Genomic DNA, 23,963 nt, shown 5'->3' with positions numbered 1-23,963 from the left:
TATAATAAGTAAACTGCAGTCGAACAATATTCACTGAGTCCGTAAGAGTATGAATTTGTTTTCATTGTTGAAGCCATTTTTATTATTTAATGTTTTATTTTAGATTTGAAGTTTAATTTCATATTTAATTTATTTATTTTTTAATTTAATTTAGGATTTTGAGTTTTCTACCATGTAAAGATTGATTTCCGAACCATTTAAAGTGGTGTAAAATTTTTAAAGAGACAGATTGATTAGTAGATCTTTTCTACGTTCAACTTTTGCAAGTTTTTATGTTAAGCCTCGTGGCTTGTCAAAATACTCCCGGATTTCCGGCAAGAAAATGAACGGAGATGATAAGTGGACGTTGAATTATCCACTGTTCATGTATAAATTTATTTATTTTTGTTAAAAAAATTAAATAGACTTGGATTCTAGCCCAAATTCACCTCGCTAGACAGAGGCGGGAAGCATTTGGGCTCAAGTCTAGTCCCATCTCCTCTTACTTCTTTCATATTAGTATTTATAAATTTTTTCATAATTTAATTTGTTGAATTTCTTTTTTGTGCTTTTTTTTTATTTAAATTATAAATAAAATAAAATATATCATCCTTATTTTTGCGTGTGCCTTTATGTTTTTTTTTTGTTATTTCATTCAAGATTTTATAAATGATATATTGTTTTATTTATTTGTAAACTTAAGATCATATTCAATTAGTTAATGTCACCTTTCCATTATTGAAATTTTGTGGAAATATCCAATTAAGAAAATTGTAATTTTTAAAAAATCATTCTAGTTCAATATATATAATTTAAAACCTCAAACAATAACTTTTTTCTCTTAAAAAATATGACCATTAAATAATCTTTAATGATCAGCTTGGAAAAATAAAAAGAAGCAAATATGGTAGATTTATTTATTTTAAAGTGTTCCAATTATGGGCTTTTCGTGTTATTTTCTTGGTACTGATTGGTTGAGCTTCAACCCTTGTCTGTAACTTTATGCCTTCTGTTCCCCCAAATCAAATCAGAGTGTTGCAAAAGCTTTTATCAAGTAATTTCTAATACGCTTAAATTTTGCACATCTTCCTTAAGATTCCTGGGTTTTTTTTTTCTTCAAGTGAGTGCTAAGCCTGATGTAGGCCACAGGGCCACATTTTTATTTTAAAAAAAAAATTACAAAATTTTACACAAGAAAATCCCACACCAAACTACAATACTAATGATGAAATGAAATAAAGAGTCCTAAAACTAGTCTCCGTGTAAAGAAGACTCTCAAACTGGATCAAACAATATTTCAAACATAGAAAAAGAGCAACCAACAGAAAAATTACAGTACTAATGATGAAATGAAATAAAGACTTAAAACTACGGATTTTGAGCTTCCCTGGAACTGGTGCTTGCACGTGGCAGACACTGCTCGCTTAAACCCAGATGCGCCATGAGAAGGCACACACGAGTGAGGAGCTCCCCGCCACGTGTAAGTGCTTGAGCATGCTCTTTCCATCCACAATTAGATGCTGCATAAGTCAACATCTCCACCCATATTTTACTTATCATCCTCCACTTTTGTTCATTGGTCAACTTCTTTTCTGACGTCTCCAGAGATTGTAATTCCTTGGCGAGCTTGCAAGCATCATGTAGCATTGACACATCGCCTTCTTTTTTTTTGATTTCCTTCATAAACTCTTCAGAACCCCAATGAGTAGATGTTATTATTTTCGATCTCCAACACCACGAGGATTCGGTGAGTTGAATGCCGGTTTGCTTGTACCTTGCCTGACCAATCCCTTTAGGCAGCATATTTGGACGTTCACTTAGAAGATACAACATGTAATTAGATAAGGATCTGCTCATTTTGCAAAGTTGATTATTTGCATCAACTTTGTTATTGCGAATATCATCATGATAGCAAATATCAGTGGCAATGTGCCATAAAAGGAGGCTCCCATGAAAGTCTATTTCAACCACAGCCCAACGAAATTCTTCAAGGCATCCCATCTTTTTCAGCACATGATCACCTCTTTCTGCCAATATCTCCTTCAAATCATTCATGCCAGGATCAGGTTGAGGCATTTCATGACTATATCTCGAACGTTTGTCTTTGAGGTATTCCCAAATTAATTCTTTTAATTCGTCACTGATAACCTCCCAACTTTGAATGTCCTCGCCTATCAACTTCAGAAAACAAACTTTGGGTGTTGGTTTACATACCAACGAATTTTTGACCATCTTCCACAAAGCTCCGTTCTTGGTAATATGAGCATCTGTTAAGTCGTGTTGTGCCATGTCTCTTTCCCACCTTTTGTTGTTGTCAGAATAGATAGCTTTATGAACAGCCTTATAGAGAGCATTGGCCCAAGGATTTTTTAGCAAGCTAAGCCGAAACATAGCCCATTCAGATAAGAGAAGCATTATGAATCCATATATCTCAAGAACAACTCCTCCTCCCAGCAAGATGTATGATATAATTACCTCGGTTTCTGTATAGGCACACTTGTTCGCGACCATCAACGAGAACGCGACCAATGCAGAAGCAGAAGACAGGAAACTGATGGAGCGAAGAATAGTACGCGTTGAACAAACACTTGTCACCTTTGTAAAAAGCACATCGTACATCAATCCCAACTCGACTTCTATCACTTTGAAGGCTTCTGTGGCTTTCTTCTTGCTACTCAGGATACGATAGCTTGCCATATGGCTAGAATGGCTAAGCGCGAGATCTGCATAAAATATCTTGAACATTTGAAACAAAAAATGTGCTTCATGGAGATACACAGCCTCAGGTATTATGTTGTTAAATTCTAAACCTTTATTCAAGTCTTCCTCAGACATGTCAAAAAAGCCAACAGATGGAAATTTCTTGCCAAATTCGCTCTGGAAAGTATCCACTTCTTCACTTTGGATGTCCCTAAACTTCTTGGAGCTTGCTAGCCAGAGAACCAAAACCCTGTCTCCATACTTGGTAATTCCAGCAACAAAGATGGGAATGGCTATATATATGAGTGGATCCTTACCCCATGATTTGAACAGGGAATAAGAAGTTGTAGAAGCTTGAATTGCTAGCTGGAGAAGGTGCCGTAACCACAATTCGTTGTCTTCCAGTGCATAAGCAGTAATAGTGTCAGGGCCACCAAGGTGTACAAGGAGAATTGGTGCCCAAAATGCTGGAATATTGTTTGGAGTTGGATTGATGCAATTTGTTCCCGAACCTCCTTGGCTACGGGAAACACTACTCAATGCATAAGTCGTCACCCAATCCGCGGACAAGTATGCTATCCAGACAAGGCCTCCAAGTACGATTCGAGTGTGGTACTTCCGCCGATTTCCAATGACGATGAGCAAGATTTGGAGAAAGAGACTTAACAAAATCAGTGAGCGAATCTCCCATTCATTCCACAATTCTTGAGCACGTTTGGACAAGTTGTTGATATCCATCCTGTTTCCTTTTGTTCTCCTTCAACACAAGGTGCTACGTAAATTAAAATTTCCAGTAATGAAATCAGCTTTAGTTAAGATTCCAACCAGGCCAGAAACAATATTGAACTAACGCAACAATGAACCGAGTTCTAGCTAGTGCGAATCACAGAAACAATCACAAATTATTTGAAAAACAATTACATTACTGCAAATTATGGAGCTTAACTAATTGACCATTTTCAGCTTCTTGCATACATAGTGGTTTTGGTTACCTCAGCTAATACAAAAATCACTAAATTAAAAGCATAAATATCATTGGAATTGATTTGTGCTTAGAGCTACTCTAATTAAATTAATTACACCCTAAAACTCATGTTAATTGGATGGAAAAAAAATAACAATCTACAAACACATGTATAACATATGCAGTTCATGATTTTTCAGGCCAACTCACTTCTAGAATAGCCAAAACAATACCTGGAGATTTTATGTGGGAGGGCAATGATGGGGACTGTGCTGCTTAGTTATAATTTTTCCGTCGACTTAGTTGGTTTTAGAAGTGCTGGTTCAACAAATACTTTACAAGTACAAAGTTTTGATATATTCCTGTAGAATGATGATTACTTACAAGGTACAAAAGAGAGGAAATGTTCTTCTTCCAGAATAGTTACCTTTCCCTTGTCGCAAGGTAAAATTTTATTCTTCAGGCATCTACTTAGCCCGTGATTTTCATGGAAACACTTCCTGTTTTTGAAGAAAATTATTTGTACGTACATATATATAAAATAAGTGAAGAAGTTTATGGTGGAAGCTTTGAGAGAAAAAGAAGTTTCAATGGTACTAGGCAATGGATGATTTGTATCCCTAAGTGATATTGTTCGGATAGTGGATTGTAGCTGCACTTTTTGCTCTGTTAGTCTCACGTTTCTTTCTGCTAGCATTTGGAAAAGAAGTAGGAGATGTTGGAGATAGGTGCGTGACAGAAATGGAATATATTTGTTTTGGTTACCAGAGAAAGACAAAATTCTCGAGAAAGAAATTTTGTATTTTTCTATACTTTTAATATGAGAGGATAGACGCACGGAGGTGAGGATATACAATATTATGAAATTTTATTCTAAAATTGTTCTTATAAATTAAAATTTTAAAACTACAAGTTATTTCCTTTACTTGTTAATAATGACCATTAATTTTGTATTCATCATTCATGACCATTGGATTTGATTTAACAAAAATAGTAAAAACTATGAAATTCCTAATCATAAAAAAATAAAAAAATGAGAGAATATAAAAAAAAAAAAATTGTTGTCGAGATTTTCAAAATTTTTGTTAATTAATATGAAATCAATATTGTTGAAGTATTACCAAATAATTTAAGATTTTGATGATTATCTAAAATACTATAAGATTCTTGTCGTGATGATAGAGTTGTTTTTTGAAATTGAAGGGGAATTTTAAGTTTAATTATAATGTTATGATTATGAAGTTCAAGAATTTCCATCGAATATTATTTCAAATCTTAGAGTTTTGCGTGTTTGATTCTAGGTTTCTTATTTATTCAATGAAGTTTTTAATTTTTCATCAAACTTCAATACTTTTATTGTAATTAATTGCTTAATAAATTTAATTAAATATTAAAAAATTTCAATTGAGTTCTTAAACATACAATTTTGAATTTTACTTCTCAAATTGAATTTTCTTTGCTAATAGAATTTTTATTAGTAGAAAATATACTATTAAATTTTTTAATTTTATATATTTTAATTCTTCTCAACTACTTTTTAATAATTTTCTGGATGTTTTGATATTTTATTTTCTTTTTTATTTGTTAGTGTAGCAAATCTGATCATATCCGAAATTAAATGAAATGATAAAAGTCCTCAAGCTCGACAGAGAAACACATGTGAGGCACACCCTATTGGCATGACAGCGCTATCAGACCAAGCTACTACGCCTAGCAGGCAGGAGAAAAAGAATATCACTTGGGTCTGGCCTCGGTGAGAACCAATAGCGCGTGAAATGAATAAATAAAAGATATGCTTCAATATTCGTTTCTTTAATCATTTCTATTGCGCACTTTTCCCTTGTCTTCGTCTTCTCTCTTTTTTCTTTGTGTTCAAATCAGAGACAATTTAAAGGAACGAAACACGAGTATTATAGAATCCAGAAGGCATTACTGTATCCACAAGCAATTGTTACTTTGGTAGCTTTCCTAAAGAAGGCTTCCTCTTCAGTCGCTATCCAATACTTATCAGTACCAAGTCCCCACCTTGACGTAGTGGAATGATTTCATTCATTTGATGAAAACTTCTGGACAGAGAAAATAATAAAAGTAGTTAAAGAGAACAAAATATTAGATTCCTCCTTGTTGAGAATCTCTTTTTCATTAGGTATGTTTTTATTCATGTGTTTATATAAATATACGCAGTGGCATCCACGTACATACACACAGCACGAAACGCAAACTAGAGGTAGAGTTATGTCGAAACCAATAGGTTCTGAATGGTCAGTAATGCTCATCAGTATACTCTTTCTTCTTAACTATCTTCTTCTCTGGCAACTTGGCTCTGGGGCTTCTTTTGATGATCGCATCGAAGAAGTCGTAGGTAGTGGATCCCTTCCAGATGATGAAGGTAAAGATTAACCTCTTTATTATTCATTCAAAGATGTATCAACACATGTTTGGTTTAATTACTAATCGATGTGGGATATGGTGGAAGGAATCATATAGAAGGCCATTGATTTTCTCATGAAGAAATTGATTACGAAAGAAAAGCTATACGAATATGTAGATCGATTACTTTTTTTTTTTTTTACACAGACCAATAAATTCTAACCCATTAGGTATATAATAAGGTCGATTGAGTATTTTTATATTAATATTAGAAGATCCTAGTGGGGTTTAATAAGTTTTTTTCCTCTTTTTTGCAAACCCTCTGCAGTAAGTGCTCTTCGACTCCTTTCCAAGAATTTGCTGTCCAAAGACACAATGCAGTTAACTCTCACGTATCCAATTTGTTCTCCGGAGAAGCATGCCGAGATCCGATGTGATTACTGCCACAGCATAAAAAATCAATCGGTTTGTTCGGTCACTATAATGTATGTACAAAACTTGATAAATTCAAAATCTGATTGTCATTAACAAAAACAAACAATATAATAAGGAATCCATGAAACCTGTTTAAAACAATCCTTTCTATGTGAACCACTTCAATTTCTTTGACAGAAACTTGCCAAGCAAAAACTTGGATGGATCTATTGACCCATCAATAGATCTCTTTGAAAAATTGGAAGCACTGTAAGTATCAAAACTCCACATATATTTCTCTTTTCAGTATTGAAACTGCTGTTTTATGTGTTAAAATAAACACCTACAGTTGTCGCCATTGATGAAATTGATGTTTGATCATATTGCCACACCAGTAATCTTTTCAATAATCAGCTTTCTGGTGAGATTCCTGCGACGCTGGGGAATTTACAGTATCTCAAGATTTTGTATGTTAAAGCTTTGATTCCTTGTTCTATATTTATAAATGATGGCATGCATAGGCTATGTTTATTTCTAAATCATGGTACAATGACTGTGCTAAACATCAGGAACCTTTCAAGCAATTCATTGACCGGTTCTATACCTCCAAACCTAACAAAGTTGCACAATCTGGAATATCTGTAAGTCTGTCATGATTGCTTCCATTTAACGGTATTGCAATTCCTTAGAACTCATGGTAGATAACCCTTCTAATGATGACTGAATTGATACATCTCAGCATAGCAAGACAAAACAAGCACCCTCCATCCAATTTGTCATTTGCCATTAGATGATTGCCATCAAATTTAAAGGAAGAACGAATAATATTAAAGAGATAAACTTAGATGAACAGAATGAAGAATTGTAGCACACGCCTCTTGATTGTATTTCTAACGGATTCGATGGTGTGATCTAAAGACAATTAATTATAAATGAATCTAAATTGGAACGAGTTGTTGTGGTGAAAGTTTTTAATATTTATTCTTGTTTTGCCTTTGGTATAATATTTATTTAATTTGCTATAAATAACAAATCTGACCATTGTTTGAAAGTATTATAAACTTATTCCAAAGATTTTGTACACTATTTTAAACTTTTTAATTAAAATAATTGAGAGTTTTGCTAATAAATAGTTATGAGTTTAAATTTTATAAAAATTTAATTTTTTTAAAAATAAAAATATTGTGTTGATGATTTGTTGAAGTTTCAATCCAAAACGAACAAGAGTCCATCAAAAAGTAATATATAAAAATATTGATGAAAACTAGCCTTATAGTTTAAAATTTTGAATTGAAACAATTGTTTTTTTAGTAATATATAATCCTAAGACATTGATCTTATAATGCAATCTTTTTCTAAAATTACTTGTAGATTTTCTAAAAATAAAAATTTTATTAACTTTTTTAAACAATTCCATAAAAATCAAGAATATCTATCAAGATTCGCGAAACAGAGTATATAGCCTCCACATATACTGCATAAAGACCTTTCTACATTACACTTATGCTAATAATTTTGAATTGCTATTTTCTTAAAATTTCCATTAATCCCAAAGTTTAATAAAGTATTAACTGAAAGTTCTTACCTTCTGGGATGTGTCTGCTGATATCACCTGAACAATTTTCTATCCAACAAGTTAGGGCTCAAAAGCGTACTCAAAATGAGATAGGGTTATAAAATGCACTATCCAAGAGATGAAGGCTCAAAGATGCACTTAAAATAAAACGAGAGCTCAACGGCGCACTCGAAAAGGAGGTAGGATTAGAAAACGCACTACCCAAGAGATGGTGGCTCAAAGGCGCACTAAAAAAAGAAGTAGGGTTAGAAAACACACTACCGAAAAAGTGATGATGAAACACCGGTCTATCAATGGTGAAAGCAATGCATGATGATCAATATGCATGTATACTTACCTGAGAAATATAGGTTCTCATTTCTCCATGGTGTCTTCTTTTCTCAAAAGTTGAAGTATTGGTAGTAAACTTCGATGGCTTTTTCGCTCTTGCTTACTCAAGTCATATCTTGTGATCTTGACCTTTAGGAAGGGTTTGATGCCATCATACTTCTTTGTCCTCCAACCTTTATCTCAAGGATTGTCAATCCTGCCCGATATTTTTTCTTAGAAAGGGAATCGTGGAGCCAGCCCTACCATATGGTTTTGATCATGCCCCCCAGTTTGATCATGCCCCCCCATGTAGTCAATTCGGGTTTGTGAATGAGGCTATGTGAAGGAAGGCTTGACAAGAAGTTGTTTTCACGCAGAATTTTTAAAATTTCAAAGCTAATAGACACAAAAATCATTTTGACATCGATTCAAAGCAAACTCGTTAAGAAGAAATTCAAGTGATTCCAATGGAGAGGATTTCAGAAGTGATGAAAACTTTTTGTTTTGCTTTTGGTGAAAAACATAAAATGACATTTGGTTGGTCAAAAATGGTTTAAAACTCAATTTGAGGGCTATAGAAAATCGGTTTTCAAAGCATTCATTTTATTTATATGAATAATAGAACTTGTTCGGCATGAGAAAGCATTGCCTACCAACCAAATGTTACATTAATAATGTTAGATTATTTTTTGGATTAATGTTACACAAATAATTTTTTAATATAAAATTCTCATTCAAATTTAAGTGATAATTATTTTATTTAACTACTTTAAAGTTGAGTCATCAGTTAAAAATTTATTTAAGTGTGTTAATGTAGAGAGGGTGAGGCCTTTTTTTTTTTTTTGAGAGAAAGAGAGATGAAAGGGAGTGTGTACTGGAGGGCATAATTTTTTTAAGGGAATTTGGGTTTTCTTTTTTCTTTAGTGGTGACAGTGGCAGCTTGAAGATGTTGAGTTGTTCTTGTTATTTTTTTTTAAATGTGTGTGTACTGGACGCTGTGAGGGGTCATGGTTTTTTACTCTCTTTTTTGGGAGTGTGTTTTTCTCTTTTTTGGTTTTTTAAGATAGAATGTTTAGTTTTTTTTTTATGCTAATCCTCTCTAACTAATTCCCCCCCCCCCTTTTTTTAGTGTGACGCCTATTTATAATAGTAAAAAAAAAAAATGTTATTTTCACTCTTAGATGTTAATCTATTTCACACACTTTCATAATCTTCTTGTATTTCCCAAGATTTTCTAGTGTCTCCTAAAATTTTCTTAAAAAGAAAACAAAATATATTCTCTTTTTTTTGGTTTTTGGGAAATTCAACTTTTAAAAATGAAATGTGTTCTCTCTTTTAAAAAAAATTCCAAAATTTTTGTTTGATTTTTTTTATTTTTAATTATTTTTTTAAAAAAATTGTAAATATAAGAAAAAAATAAATGATAAAAAATTATAAAATAACCAAAAGTTGATCAAAACATGTCAAAAACGTATTTTTGATCTTTTTTTTTATTTTTTCAAAAATATAAAGGTAAAAAATTATATTATGACAATAGTCATCATGACTATTAACAAATTTAAAATACATCAATCAATTAATGATTATAAAATTAGTTTTCTTGAATGGTGATATTGATAAAGAGGTTTAAAAGGAACAATCCAAAATATTTTCATTTATTAAAATACCAAGTGGAATATAATAAAATAGTCTTAATGAAAGATCACTTATTTAAATGAGAAATATAGTCATTTCTTTAAAAATTTCAAAAATATTTAATTATAAAAAATGCTTATAAATCCTGGAATGGTTGAGGGTCAAAATAAATAATAATGTGAGAACCAAATAAAATCTCTACATAAAAAATTATATGAGTAATATTGTCTTTAATTACATTAAAGGCTAAATAGTTAAAAACATTATGTTCAATATTTAATCGAGTAAATTTGATAGTATTTTACTAAGAAAGATTTAGAGATAAATAATTATTTTTCTATAAATCTTCAAATTTTTATATACCGGTTTCATTTACATGAGACATAGTTAAAAATTTGTTTTAAATAGTTAATAAGTATATTGAAGGATAAATTAAAAGTAAAGCTCATTCATGTTTAGGTTTTATCTTTATTAAAAAATATTTTTCAATAAAGATATTTTAGATAAAATATTAACATGACTGAAACAAATTATAATAAATAAAAAATTTATATGAAACAACCCTTGTTTTTTTTTACCGTCCTACCGATGAAGTCAAATGCAATTGCACTTATGAGAACAACACAGATTGTCACGTCACCAGCCTGTAAGTTCCTCATCAACTCCATCCAATTTTCTTTTATTTTTGTAAGGGAAAGCGTCCTCTTTAAAACTCACTGGTTTCTATGGTGACGCCATTTTTGGGAGGTAGAGATCTCTCAAACCGCGAATTAGACGGACAAATCCAAGCTGAAGCCTTGACTAGTCTCGTTTTCCTAAAAACAATGTGAGTATCATATGACATGTGATGATGAATTATGCTGACCTCAACTAATGGATAACAGACTAACAGTGATTTGTCCAAAACCAACTTTATGGTAGCATCCCTGTCACCATGGGGAACTACAATATATAAATATTCTTTATTCTAAATATACTACAATATTTAAAATAAAACTAACAAAAATAAGATATTCTATGTAACTCGATTCAAGAATCCCTATAATTGATACATTTAGCTTCTGCCTCGGATATTCGGTCTTCGGGCTGTAGTTTTTTAGCTTCGACTATATATATATATATATATAGTGTCATATTCGACAAGCTGTCCACATGCTCACAACTAAGGATTCTTTTAATATTCGACAAGCTGTCCAAAATGCTCACAACTAAACGATATCGTGTCATATGCATACTGATGTCTAGCAAATACTTTACCTCTATTGGGAAGGACATCTCGGTGATATGTGGGTTAAAATAGAAAAGAAAAGAAATGAAAAGGCCATTTAGTTTTTTTTTGTTTGCTAGAAATTAGTTTTTTTTTGGAAAATAAATTTCAGGGAAAGTGAATTCCAGGAAAGTATTTTTCGATGTTTGGCAGTGTAATGGAAAATAAGTTGGAAAACATTTTCCAGTGTTTGGTTATGTCATGGAAAATGAGCTGAAAAATAACTTATTAATGTTTTATTTTTCTCAAGTTTATTAAAATAATGAGAAAAAAATCTTACAAATTAAAAAGTTGAATGAGAATGAAATTGAAAAAAAATATAATTTCATAAATTATCTCAAATAAAATAAATAATAATCAAAATAATAGAGATCAAATCTAAAAAATTAAAAAAAAATAAAAGGTGAAGAAATTAAAATAATAATAATTAACATTTCATAAATTATTTCAAATAAAATAAGTAACAATCAAAAGAATGAGGATCAAATTTGATAGATAAAAAATTTCAATAAAAAAATAATAAGGAAAAAGCAAATAGCAATTATAAAAATAAGGACCAAAATTAATATAAAAATTAAATTTTAAGAGATGGAATTGAAAAATAAATATTCAAAACAAATTATATATAGCAATCAAAAGTTTGAGGATCAAATTTGATATAATCAGCAAATAATGACATTTCTAAATTTTTCACAACTTCCGGAAAGTGTTTTCCGCCCAAATTTTCCAGGAAAACACTTTCCTGAAAACCAAGCCAAATTTTCCTTTGACTGGAAAGTGTTTTCCGTTGACCAACTTTTCTAATGGCAAACAAACACAAGAAAGTTTGGAAAGTGGTTTTCCGGAAAACAAACACATCCAAAAGGGAAAACACTTTCCTGAAAACCAAACCAAATTTTTCTTTGACTGGAAAGTGTTTTCCGTTGACCAAAAAATATTTTCGTTGACTGGAAAGTGTTTTCCGTTGACCGGAAAGTGTTTTCCGTTGACCAACTTTCCTAATGGCAAACAAACACATGAAAGTTTGGAAAGTGGTTTCTCGGAAAGTGAATTCCGGGAAACAAACATGGCCTTAGTGTAAATTGCTTTGTTACTTGTTTTAAAAATTAAAAACATTTGTTATTCTAAAAGATTGTCTAAAGTAATGGCGGATGCATGATTTTTTAAATGAGAAGACAAATTAGTAATAAATATTTGACATTATATGCTATATAGACATGTGTTATATAGAGAAATGATTTAAAATATATGTACCAACTCAAATGAAAAAACTTACATTATAATTATTCTCTTTGAGATTTTATATTTTAAAACTGTTTTATAATGACTTTATTTTTAATCTCATTAAAAATATCTTTCTCAATATATATAACAAAATTTCATTTATCTATTTCTAAATCTTTCAAAGATTAGGGAAGTTCTTGACAACAATTCTATACTGACATGTAGTACATAACATCTAAAATCATAACTTAAAAGGATCGTCACAAACTTTCATCTAAAACTTACATTATAATTGCCTCTCTCCCATACACATATTAATTCAGCAAACCCATAAATTATTATAAATCCTAACATTTTCAATAACTAATTATAAAGAAATAAAACTAAAATTAAATAATGAAACAAATAGAAAAGATTAAGAAAACTTCCCTAAAACATAAAGCATATATGTTACTTGTTTAACTAATTAATAGCTTAGGACTTGAAGAGAAATTTTGTAGAAGGAAAAGAGGCAAAGACAATAGTGAAAAAAGAAAAACAAGAGCTTGGATCAATTTATTAGCTAACAAAAAAATTAACCTTGAAAAGGTATTATATTAATATTTTAATATAAAAAAATATTTTGAAAAAAAAGAAAGATTAAGAGGGCAATTGTCCCTTTTTGCCTCTACATGGCTTCACCACTTGTCTAAAATGATATGTTTTTATTTTAAAACTAAACTAAACTAAGAGAGTGGTTCCTGGATTTGAAAATGGCCTAATCCCCCAATGTGATAAAGATTTACACTGGACTTGCAGAATTGTAATCAAGATAATATTGATTGAAATGAATATGAAAAATAGGTCTACATAGTATTTTTCCCAAATTCACTTGCTGTATCAAGAAAATATATCTTAAAACAAGTAAATAATCATTCACACACATTCAAATTAGACATAGAAAATTCAAATGATGAATAAATAATAATTATAATTAAAAAAATAATATTAATGTTTTAAAATATTTATATTTATAATTAAAAATAATATTGTCATGACTCTTCTATTTAAACAATAGTTGACTAAATAACTGAAATAGTATCTTGGAAGGGTATTGCTGAGGAAATTTCCAAACTCACATATATTTTATATATAAAAAATAAACAATAATCGACTCGTCTATTCTTAATGCAACATTCAAGGGAAAACACAAGATTAAAGTCTTACAATCCTTTTGTCTATTTTGTATAAACAACCAAAAAATACAAGACACAATTAAAAGTAAATCTCGTTATTTGAGAAATGGTGCCATCAAAATTAAATTACGTCATGTATTAATTGATTTTATTACACAATAGGCAACTTCCAATTAATAAAACCCAACAAAAAATCTTCTTATTCTAGGTTGATTTAGAAATAAAAAGACAATGAATAACAACATAACAAACCACAAATATAAAAATTAAACATGATAAAAGATGTGTATTAACTAATTAATTTTATTATTTGATAGAAAACATCTAAAGAATAAGACCCGATAATAAATCTTCTTTTCCTAGGTTAATTTACAGATAAAAAGACAATTAAACTGGATAGCATCTTGATGAATTCCAACCATACTTCCAAAAATACCAGCAATGAAATCAATGTTGTGTTATTATATTGTATGTAAAATCAATCAACTGTTCCGTAATGTATTGTTATATGATTAAAATAAAATTATTATTACATTGCTAATTAATAAAATGATCTCCTTTCCATGTTAAAAACCGTGTTCCTTATGTACCTTTTCCATTAGCCATAGGATTAACGATTGTATAATAATCACGAAAATATGCTCTTCAAATATTATAATGTACACAATTTTATTCTAACTGTATATTTTTTTATTTTAAAAAATTTCACAGCCAAGACTTTTCATGTGAAAACAGCATAAATAATATATTCTGAATACAAAATGGTTGAGCAATGTAATAATAATTTTTGAATCAATATTGTGTTATTTTTTGTTTAAAATAAAATATAGTTTAAGCAATACCTCAGACGTACATTACCTATCAAACAAAGTAATCTATCAACTTGTGGTGGTGCTTTAGCTTTATTAATTTTTGTTTAAAATAAAATATAGTTTAAGCAATACCTCAGTCGTACATTACCTATCAAACAAAGTAATCTCTGCTGGAAACAAAAGATGCTGAACATAAACAAAGACTTGACCTTAAATTATTACTTCTCAATGTTCAGATTCCATGGATATCAAATCATTTACCAGAGCCGCTAGCTGGGCATAGAAAAGACAGAAAACCATGTCAATGGAAATCAAATCATTTACCAGAGCCGCTAGCTGGGCATAGAAAAGACAGAAAACCATGTCAAGTCTTTCATTAATAAGGCCTTACCTTCATTACTTCTCAAGGTTCACACGATTGGACCCAAGAAATGTAAGAAATGTAGAGTTAGCTATCAACTTGTGGCCTTCGTACCGATGCTTTAGCTTTATTAATCTTTCTCTGCTTGACGAGGCAAAAAATTGATGATGAACACGAACAAAGGCTTCACCATAAATTTTAAAGATGCATTATTACTTCAGATTCCATGGTTCCAATCATTTACATTATAATTCTTTCATCAATGTCAAAAAAATCAATTCCACGAGAAAATATTAATATAAAACAAAATAATGATAAAAGTTCACTAGAAAAGTTGTTTTTAGCAATAATATAAAATTATTATTAAAACTTTAAGTTTTAAGTTTATAGTGATTCTTTGATAATAACAATGTGTAAAGGAGATATTAGTTAACAATATATATTGTCATATGTGTGTGGTGTCGTGATAATTATTCTTCCATATCAAAGTTATTGGGATAAATATAGGCGAAAAGAATAAGGAATTCTTGTTTTTTTTATCAATAATAATAAAAAAAGAGTTGTTACCTAATATTAAATTTAATGGTCTGTGAGAGTTTGGATAAGGGGATTGGTTGTGTAAAGAAAAGACATATCACTCCTAGTGCAACTTGCTTATGATAAGCTGTTTTGTTATTTGTTTTAAGCTGTGTTTCTGTTCTTTACTCTATTTAAAATTCGAGAAAAGTTGTTTTTGGTAAGAAAATTTTTATTTCATCAAATTAAAACTTAACTCCATTTTAAAGCCCAAAAAAAAGTTTGTTTAGGATTTAAAAGTCCTCTTCTTTTAAGAGATTCTTATCTTATCATGTTAAAATCTAACAATCCTAACATGAAAGAAAATAAAAAAAGGTATTTATTTGAAATTTTGATCAAATCCTAATGAATAACCGCAAACTTGTTGTGATACTCATTAAATAATTTTTTTGTATTTTTTAAAGTATGATGAAGATGCAATTTTTATTTTTCGTATAAAATTATGCATGTAAATTTTAAAATCGGACTATATGTATGAAGACAAAAATATTTTTATATTTTTGAAATGAAAGTTTTTTTTTTTTGAAATCAGAGATAATATATCTATGTTTGTTTTCTAAACCTCACTGTGATACATATATGTATTATAATTATCAAGACAAGCTCTCTTTTCTTGATTTTTTTTCCTTTTGGCAGCATATGACTTGTATTCCATCTTTGATTTAGAAATAGTAGGGATTAATAGTAGAAATCTTAGTAAAATTATGTGAAAACTCTACTATTTAAATTGGCTTTAATTATTGGAATTAAGATTGGTTTGCGTCAAAATAGGATTTACGAACCATAATTTACTTAATTTAGTCCTTTTAAACTAAACCTATTTAAGATGTGAACTTATTTTGGATATGTTTTTTTTTGTTTTTTTTTATTTATATGCTTGAGTTTGGACAAATCGGGTCTATATATACAGGGTCAGTTAGATAAATTAAATAAGATAAAAAGTTTTGTATGCTGATACCCATTCATTATTGTTTGTAGTTTTCAAAATTAAATTGCACAAATATGAAAAATTAAGATTCCATTACGCAAAAGACAACATTCAAATAATAGAACCCAACAAAGGATCTTCTTATTGCACGAAAGGGGACCCTACTAGGATAGGCTCAGGCTGGAGAGAGAAGAATAGCTTCTTACACGACCCCTTCAGTGGCGGGCTTCGAGGAACCTACTTGACTTCTTCGTTCCACTGCATCACCTGGAACTGCTCTCGCCTTTAGGACATTTCTCAGATGGGCCCCTACCCTTTCTAATTTAATGAATTTCCTTAATCCCATATTCCCTTATTCCCTTATATGCTAGGTTTGAGGCTGTTATAAAATAATTTTTTAACTTATAAAAAATTATTTTTTTTTATATAATGAACAATTTGAACAATAATCTTTTACTTTCTAAATAGATTTTTTTAATAAAAAAATTGTTTTTTTTTAAATATCAGGTTGTTTTATTTTTTTATAGTAGGTAATTAAAACAAAGTAATAAAAACTATTTTTAATAACCACTAGAATTAATTTTTAATTAATTTTGCTTTCAAAAATCAATGTAAAAGGTGGCTGAAAGGAAGATGTTATACACACTTTTCTAACTTTCTTGTTATGTTTTTCTTTAGTCATTATAGAGCTTAAGTTTAGTGTTAAATACGTACAATGTTGCTTGTAAACAACAACAAAGTTTTGTACCGTACATTTGAGTCACAAATTAGATTTTCTCTTCAATTCAAATTAATAATTCATAATTATATTATATTCGAATAATTACCGTACATTATGCATGAATGAATTCAAATATGCAAATTTTTCAACGTTGTTTGTCACAATTTAAAAAAATGCTGCTTTGGACAGGGAATCATTTGCAATTTACTTAAACCAAAATTGTTAGGCCTCCATATACATAATATTGCAAGTTACTTTTCTTAGGTATTTTGATATTTGGACAGGGACAATATGGTAATGTGAGGTAATTGACTCAGAGTTAATGACTGTTTGAACGGTAAAACAATATCTTTATAGAGAATGTATGTCGTCTCAAGGGAAGCGCATTGCAAGCAAGCTAAAGTAATGGCTAAGCTTTATCTTAAGCTCTTTCTTAAGCTTGTTTCCTCTCTTGCCGTTCTTCTTCTTCTTTGTCAATTTGGCTATGTAGCCTGTCAACCAACAGGTTTCTCTAACAGCAGCCGGTTGCCTGATGGCGAAGGTACACATGCACGATATACTTTTCCATCTACATATATATCCTTTTCCTACTATATACAAAAGAAGGAAGAAAATTTGTTTATCTGTTAACTTTAAGCTTTTCCTTCAATATCTTCTCCCTATCCAAGCAGATCCTCCTCTCTTTCAGATGACCCAATTAATAATAAGTTATAAACAAAGAGGGCTTTTTTTGTGTAGATTTCATGCATGTCGCATTGCAAGCTAAAGTAGTAATGGCTAAGCTTTATCTTAAGCTCTTTCCTAAGCTTGTTTCCTCTCTTGCCGTTCTTCTTCTTTGTCAATTTGGCTATGTAGCCTGTAAAGCAACAAATTTATATGACATGCCTTAATTGCCTGAAGATGAAGGTACACGCGATTTCATGCTTGTTGTTGACAGTTCAATTTGCATTAGTTCAATTTACATCATTAATGAGATTTTTAATAACAGCCTATTAATTAATGCATACTACCTGTTTGAATTTTGCTAAAAAATGATGTTTTATTGTTGAAAACGTTTGGCAGCAAGGGCTTTGGAAGACTTGTTGAAAAAGTTAGAGTGGGGTTTTCATCCAAATATCGCACGCTCGGCTTGTTCCTCTAATTTTGAATACATCAAATGCGATTGCACTTATGAGAACAGAACAGTTTGTCATGTCACCCGCCTGTAAGTTCCTCAACAACTTCATCCAATTTTCTTTTATTTTTGGAAGGCAATAAATCCTCTTTAAAACTCACTGGTTGCTATGGTTTCTATGTTAACGCCATTTATGGGTGGTAGAACGCTCCCAGACCAGGACTTAACTGGACAAATAAATGCTGAAGCCTTGGCTAGTCTCGTTCACCTAAAAGCAATGTGAGTATCATATGACATGATGATAATAATTCGAAGTAATTATGCTGACTTCAATTCATTGATAACTATCCTTTTACCATAACAGTGATTTGTCCAAGAATCAACTTCATGGTAGCATCCCTCTCACCTTGGGGAACTTGCGTTCACTCACCCGTCTGTAAGTGATCCAGTACCATGATCATTTACTACTACTACAGCAGTTCGGGCAATAAAAAGTGCCTACTCGATCAATTATATTATTGAAGAATATAGTTTCTGCCACTATATTTATTTATTTAAAAGTTTCTATTCAATCAACAAAAATTATTAAAAAAAAAATGCATAGTAGTTCAATGACACGCTGTTTAGGCTAAACCCTACAAATTAGAGTTTTTAATTTATAATTTGAAAAACTTCAATTTAATCTTTATTCTTCCACAAACAACCCGTGATATGATCAAATTAATTTTTTAAATATTGCAATTTGACTTTTAGAATTTAAATTCTTCTAATTAGAGCCTAAATATACGTGTTAAGTGTATCTTAAACTAGTTTTATTGCAGGAACACATATTTAAGTTTAGAAGTACATGACATATGAGGAAGCTATTGTCTAGCTAGAAGTCTGGCCCTGGCGAGATGTTTTAAAAAAGGTTTTTAGCTCGTGAATAAAAGAATCGATTTAAAAGTTCGGGTAAATAATTTAATGGTTAGAGAATTCTATAATGAAAGGAGTATCAGAGAGTAAATAATTTCACTAATTAAGCTAGTGTTAATTAGTCTTGAGTACTGATAATAAGGATTGCTCATTTGATTAGTCTTTGAAAGATTCTAGATAAAGATATGATTATATAATAGAAAAAAGTAAAAATTATTTTCTATTTATTATATTTTAATATAAACATATCATGCACATAGCTACTAGAAAATCTTAACTAGAAAAACACATAACAATTATTCTATGCATCATATTTTAATGTTAACAGCAATAGTGTTATTTATTTTAAAAATTAATGTATGTTTATAGAAATTAAATAGGCATACTGTGCATTAATCAATACTCGCCTATTGTTAATGCAACATCCTTGGGTTAAAGTCGTCCAATCCTTGGGTTGATTTTGTATAAACGACAAAAAAATTCAAGACATGATTAAAAATAAATCCTATTCTTGGAGAAATGATGCCATCAAATTAAATTAAACTGTAGAAACATGAAAAATCAAGTCTTTTATTAATTGATTTTATTACGTGATAGACAAAAGAATAAGACCCGACAAAAAATCTTTTTATCCTGAATTGATCCAGTACCATGATCATATACTACTACTGCAGTTTATTTTGTTGCCAATGTTCGTTAAATACGTTCTTACCATTATTTAATTACAATTGTGAATGATCAGAGACCTTTGGGATAATATTGTTATCTAAGAAAAAAAAATTGTAGTCACCCCCACTTTTAGCTTTACTTTATGCCATTAAAGGATTTATTTAAAATAAAGATTTTTAATTAATTTATGCCAATAAACCTCTATTATTGAATTCATCCGACCCCGATATATATATATATATATATATATATGATGGCTGAATTATGGATAGTATTTTTTAACATAAAATATGACAAACTTATTCTATAAAGAATTTTAAAATTTATATTCTGTAAATTGACAAGTATTCACGAATATAGGAAAATCAATGTTAATTTTAAGAATACAATTATCTCAAATAATTTAATAGTCTTTTAATATTTAACATTTAATATTGATATATGTAGATATGTTGAATTAAATAAGAGTATAAGTTTTTTCTACTGTTTCATTAAAGAGGAAAGATATATTACAAATATAATTTAGATGTCTGTTTGAAATAGTAAAAAATAAAATAAAATAGTAAAGAAATCTGTATTGATTTTCAACATTTCATGTTTGTAATCTTTTGTTATATTTCCATTAATTTACTGTGAATGGCTTTCCACTTCTCATATGCATAGCGATCTCTCCGAAAACTTCCTTAATGGCTCCATACCTTTATCTTTGGGGAATTTGTTATCCCTCAAATATCTGTAAGTATCATGAATCACAGTCTTTTCAGTATCATATAATGTGAATTAAATTCCTTTTCCATTGCTGATACAAGTTTTGTGCTATTATTCTTGTGGGTGTTTTATTAATTTTGACTGTTTTTTCAGAAACATCCCATGTCCAATTTTTAAAGATTATTATGTTTTTTCTAATCAAGTATTTACATTTCATGCTGTAATTAAGACTAAATCTATTATTTCTAATATAATTAAAAGCAAACTATCTATAATCAAGATTTTCTTAAAAAAAAATTGGCACTAACCAAAAAGTTCGACTTGGGTATCGAAGAACATCCATTTTTATATTAATTATAGGAGAATATCTTGGATATTTGGGGTTGATTTTATACCATTGTTGTTTTTTTTAAAATAATATATAATGGTAAGAAAAAAAAAGCATACAATTATATAATAACAACTATAGTCTCAGCATGCATTGTCAGAATATATATATATATATATATATATATATATATATATATATAATCTTTCGAGTAATAATTAACTTATATGGTAATACATATGCATAGTGATCTCTCCCATAACTTCCTCAATGGCTCCATACCTTCATCTTTGAAGAATTTGTTGTCTCTCCACTACTTGTAAGTATTATCCAATCACAATCTTTTCAATATCATATAATGTGAATTAATTTTTTTTTCCATTGCTAATACAAGTTTTGTGCTTTTATTCTTGTGGGTATTTATATATTTTTTATTAATATTTAATTTTTTTCAGAAACATCCCATGGCCAATTTTTTAGATTATTATGTTTTTCCTAATCAAGTATTTGCATTTCATGCTTTAATTAAGACTAAATCTATTATTTCTAATATAGTTAAAAGCAAACTATCCATAATCAAGATTTTCCTAAAAAAAAATTGGCACTAACCAAAAAGTTCTACTTGGGTATCGAAGAACATTCATTTTTATATGAATTATAGGAGAACATGGATATTTGGGGTTGATTTTATACCATTGCTGTTCTTTTAAAAAATAATATATAATGGTAAGAAAAAAAGCATACAATTAATAACTTCAGTGAAAATATAGTCTCAGCATGCATTGTCGGAATATATATATATATTTTTTACAAATCTAACATTTTTCCCCTAAAATCACTTCTTTTAAATTATATTCCATTAAATACTTAGATTCCATCGATAAGTTCCAAAAAGCCAGTGGTTAACATTTCATTTTCATTTGGAGAATAAAGTGGTTAGGACTGCATAATTATATTATAATGGTTAAAATTTGAGTTAAGAACTCAAACTTGCTTCATTATAACAAGAAGTTGCAGAATAAACAATTGATAGATTAAACTTTTAGTTGTAATAATTAAGATTTTTTAATAGTATTTTTGGTGAAACATTTTCAAGTAAAATTAGCTTTGTTGGAAATGAAAATAAAGGCAAGCTGTTTGGGGTGTTCATACTTATAAATGTTCATGACAAGGTGTTAATGGTCATAAAAATTAACTTCTGAGTTCTGTTTGGTTCTTTTCACTTATTTAATTAGGATAAAAGCTTTGTTTGGCTAATTACTTAACTGTGTTGATGCTTGTTGGGCTGTCTACATGGTTACGAGCTAAGAGCTGCTTAGCTTTTGGATCATATTTAATAACTAATTTCAGTTCTTAGTGTCTTTTTAAAATTTTAATTATTGGTTCTAAAAACCCAATAGTTAAAATTTTAGAATGAGAATTTTTTTCTTTCGAGTAATAATGAACTAATATGGTAATACATATGCATAGCGCTCTCTCCGGTAACTTCCTCAATGGCTCCATACCTCCATCTTTGGGGAATTTGTTGTCCCTCCTTGTTATGTAAGTATCATGCAATCACAAGCTTTTTAGTATCATATAATGTTAATTAATTTTTTTTTCCATCGCTGATGCAAGTTCTGTGCTCTTATCCCTAAAGAATTGGGCAATCTCTCTAATCTCCTACAGATGCATAGAAACTCACTCACTCACTCTTTCATTCTCCTTGAATTTCCTTTTAACTTATTGAGTTTGGTTTGGTTCTTATCTGTTATTTAATTAGGGACTTGGGCTTCAATGAACTCATTGGTCAGCTTCCACCAGAACTTGGAAGATTGAGTTCTCTTCGTTATTTGTAAGTTTCAAAAAGAAGAATAATAATATCATACCACCTTGTAAAACAAAGGAAGATTGTAATAGGAGAAATAAAACAGAAAAATGATGGATTACAATCCTTTTGATTTGTTGTTGTAGAGGGTTGAGCTCCAACAATTTGAGTGGAGAACTGCCCGGAAATTATGCCAACTTTACTTCGAAATTGCAGTGGTTGTAAGTGCAACTCATCATATTCTTTCAACCAACAATCTGTTTAATTATTGTTCCAAGGAAAAGCAACTAACTATGGCTGCAGTAGCGTAGCTGGGAACCGTTTGACTGGTCAAATACCAAGGTTCATTGCGAATTGGACTGAACTCTATTACCTGTAAGAAATTACTTGTACTTTCTGTAATTATACACATTTGAATGTAAGCAATATTAGTTGATTGATGTGATTTCTCAATGCTGAATGTCTACCATTTGAGCAGAGAAACTGTCGAGGATTGATGAATATCATTCAATAATTTGTGTTTTTGTGTACTGATCACAGGTCCCTCTCCGGAAATGATTTTGAAGGAGAGCTTCCCCTTGAACTTCTTTTTAACATGTCAAATCTCCAATACTTGTAAGTGTTCTATAATTTTCACCGGGTTGAAAGAAATGCATTTTATTCTGGATGGTCTTTCTTCCAGGTTTGTTAGTGATGTAAGAAGCTCCGGTTTCCCTTTCCCAAAATATGCAAACATGACGGAAATAGAATACCTGTGAGTTTTTCCTTCCTTTGCTTTTCTCTAAAGCTCATACTCCAAAATCACATAATAACTAACTTGAAATTTGTAATTAAGAAAAAGAAAGAAAAAGAATGCTTGAAACTTCCTTAGTCCGGCAAACTATTTTAGTCGAGGTAAGCAAAGGGATATGTGCAATGATGCTATGTAGTTTGCGCAATTTGTATACTCAAATGCATTAACTTCGTTATAATTTCAAATTGGCAAAGCCAAAATGTTTTGAGATATGCATGAATTCAAATTGAATAATAAAAACCATGCACGTAGAATTATATTTGTCTAGGAGCGTTATTGTTGTAGAATTAATTTGGATTATGACCGATCTTTTACATAAATATTTTTTTCGAGCTATTTTTCTTTATATGATCTTGAGTTTTTTTTTATGAGCTATTACATGCTGTGAAGACTAGTTGTATCTGGGATTCGGGTTTGACAATATACACACACACACGACTATAGTAAATTTATCCTGGATGTAGGCATAACAGAATCATGATATTCTCAATATTTATGTACGTGACTCTTAAAGATATGTATGCATTGGATAAATCCAAACACCAACTTCTTCAATGGTTTGTGTAGGGTGATAAGGAATTGCTCAATAAGTGGTGAAATCCCCCCGTACATTGGTAA

General features: G+C 30.1%; 3 protein-coding genes across 5 annotated transcripts in view; 2 read left to right on the top strand and 1 right to left on the bottom strand.

The window, feature by feature from the left end:
• Positions 1–1,100: 1,100 nt before the first annotated feature.
• On the bottom strand, positions 1,101–4,171 carry LOC7453701 (uncharacterized). 2 transcript variants are annotated; one of them, XM_024587604.2, is made up of 2 exons: positions 3,877–4,171; positions 1,101–3,451 (listed from the first exon to the last, which is right to left on the bottom strand). In XM_024587604.2, the coding sequence occupies exon 2, from the start codon at positions 3,415–3,417 to the stop codon at positions 1,348–1,350; it is 2,070 nt and encodes a 689-aa protein (XP_024443372.1). In that variant the 5' UTR covers positions 3,418–3,451; positions 3,877–4,171; the 3' UTR covers positions 1,101–1,347. The 2 variants fall into 2 exon arrangements, with proteins under 2 accessions (XP_024443372.1, XP_024443373.1); XM_024587605.2 differs by having other exon boundaries at positions 1,101–3,436.
• A 1,684-nt stretch (positions 4,172–5,855) lies between these two features.
• On the top strand, positions 5,856–7,376 carry LOC7453700 (receptor-like protein 2). 2 transcript variants are annotated; one of them, XM_024587096.2, is made up of 5 exons: positions 5,856–6,032; positions 6,342–6,498; positions 6,626–6,697; positions 6,823–6,894; positions 6,997–7,376. In XM_024587096.2, exons 1-5 carry the CDS (start codon positions 5,879–5,881, stop codon positions 7,070–7,072), a joined length of 531 nt encoding a protein of 176 aa, XP_024442864.1. In that variant the 5' UTR covers positions 5,856–5,878; the 3' UTR covers positions 7,073–7,376. The 2 variants fall into 2 exon arrangements, with proteins under 2 accessions (XP_024442864.1, XP_002323156.3); XM_002323120.4 differs by having other exon boundaries at positions 6,823–7,376.
• Positions 7,377–18,083: 10,707 nt separating this feature from the next.
• LOC18110639 (probable LRR receptor-like serine/threonine-protein kinase At1g53430) overlaps positions 18,084–23,963 on the top strand; it is a 49,665-nt gene continuing 43,785 nt past the window's right edge. The window contains exons 1-3 of the mRNA XM_052447898.1: positions 18,084–18,215; positions 18,341–18,404; positions 18,490–18,561. Coding sequence (XP_052303858.1) covers positions 18,182–18,215; positions 18,341–18,404; positions 18,490–18,561 — 170 coding nt within the window. The 5' untranslated portion in view covers positions 18,084–18,181. The remainder of the gene's footprint in view (positions 18,216–18,340; positions 18,405–18,489; positions 18,562–23,963) is intronic.

The sequence above is a fragment of the Populus trichocarpa genome, chromosome 16 (genome assembly GCF_000002775.5).
Source record: "Populus trichocarpa isolate Nisqually-1 chromosome 16, P.trichocarpa_v4.1, whole genome shotgun sequence".
In the NCBI taxonomy this organism is placed as follows: domain Eukaryota; kingdom Viridiplantae; phylum Streptophyta; class Magnoliopsida; order Malpighiales; family Salicaceae; genus Populus; species Populus trichocarpa.
The sequence above is the reverse complement of the archived record's forward strand: the minus strand, read 5'-3'. Positions and strand labels throughout refer to the sequence as shown.

What these genes read in the sequence shown, in the direction of transcription:
- LOC7453701 (XM_024587604.2), bottom strand. Translation starts at nt 3,417, where the DNA reads ATGGATATCAACAACTTGTCCAAACGTGCTCAAGAATTGTGGAATGAA.
- LOC7453700 (XM_002323120.4), top strand. Translation starts at nt 5,879, where the DNA reads ATGTCGAAACCAATAGGTTCTGAATGGTCAGTAATGCTCATCAGTATA. An exon ending in ATCCCTTCCAGATGATGAAG is followed by an intron (nt 6,033 to 6,341) that starts GTAAAGATTAAC and finishes AACCCTCTGCAG; the next exon opens with TAAGTGCTCTTCGACTCCTT. An exon ending in TTTGAAAAATTGGAAGCACT is followed by an intron (nt 6,698 to 6,822) that starts GTAAGTATCAAA and finishes TTGCCACACCAG; the next exon opens with TAATCTTTTCAATAATCAGC.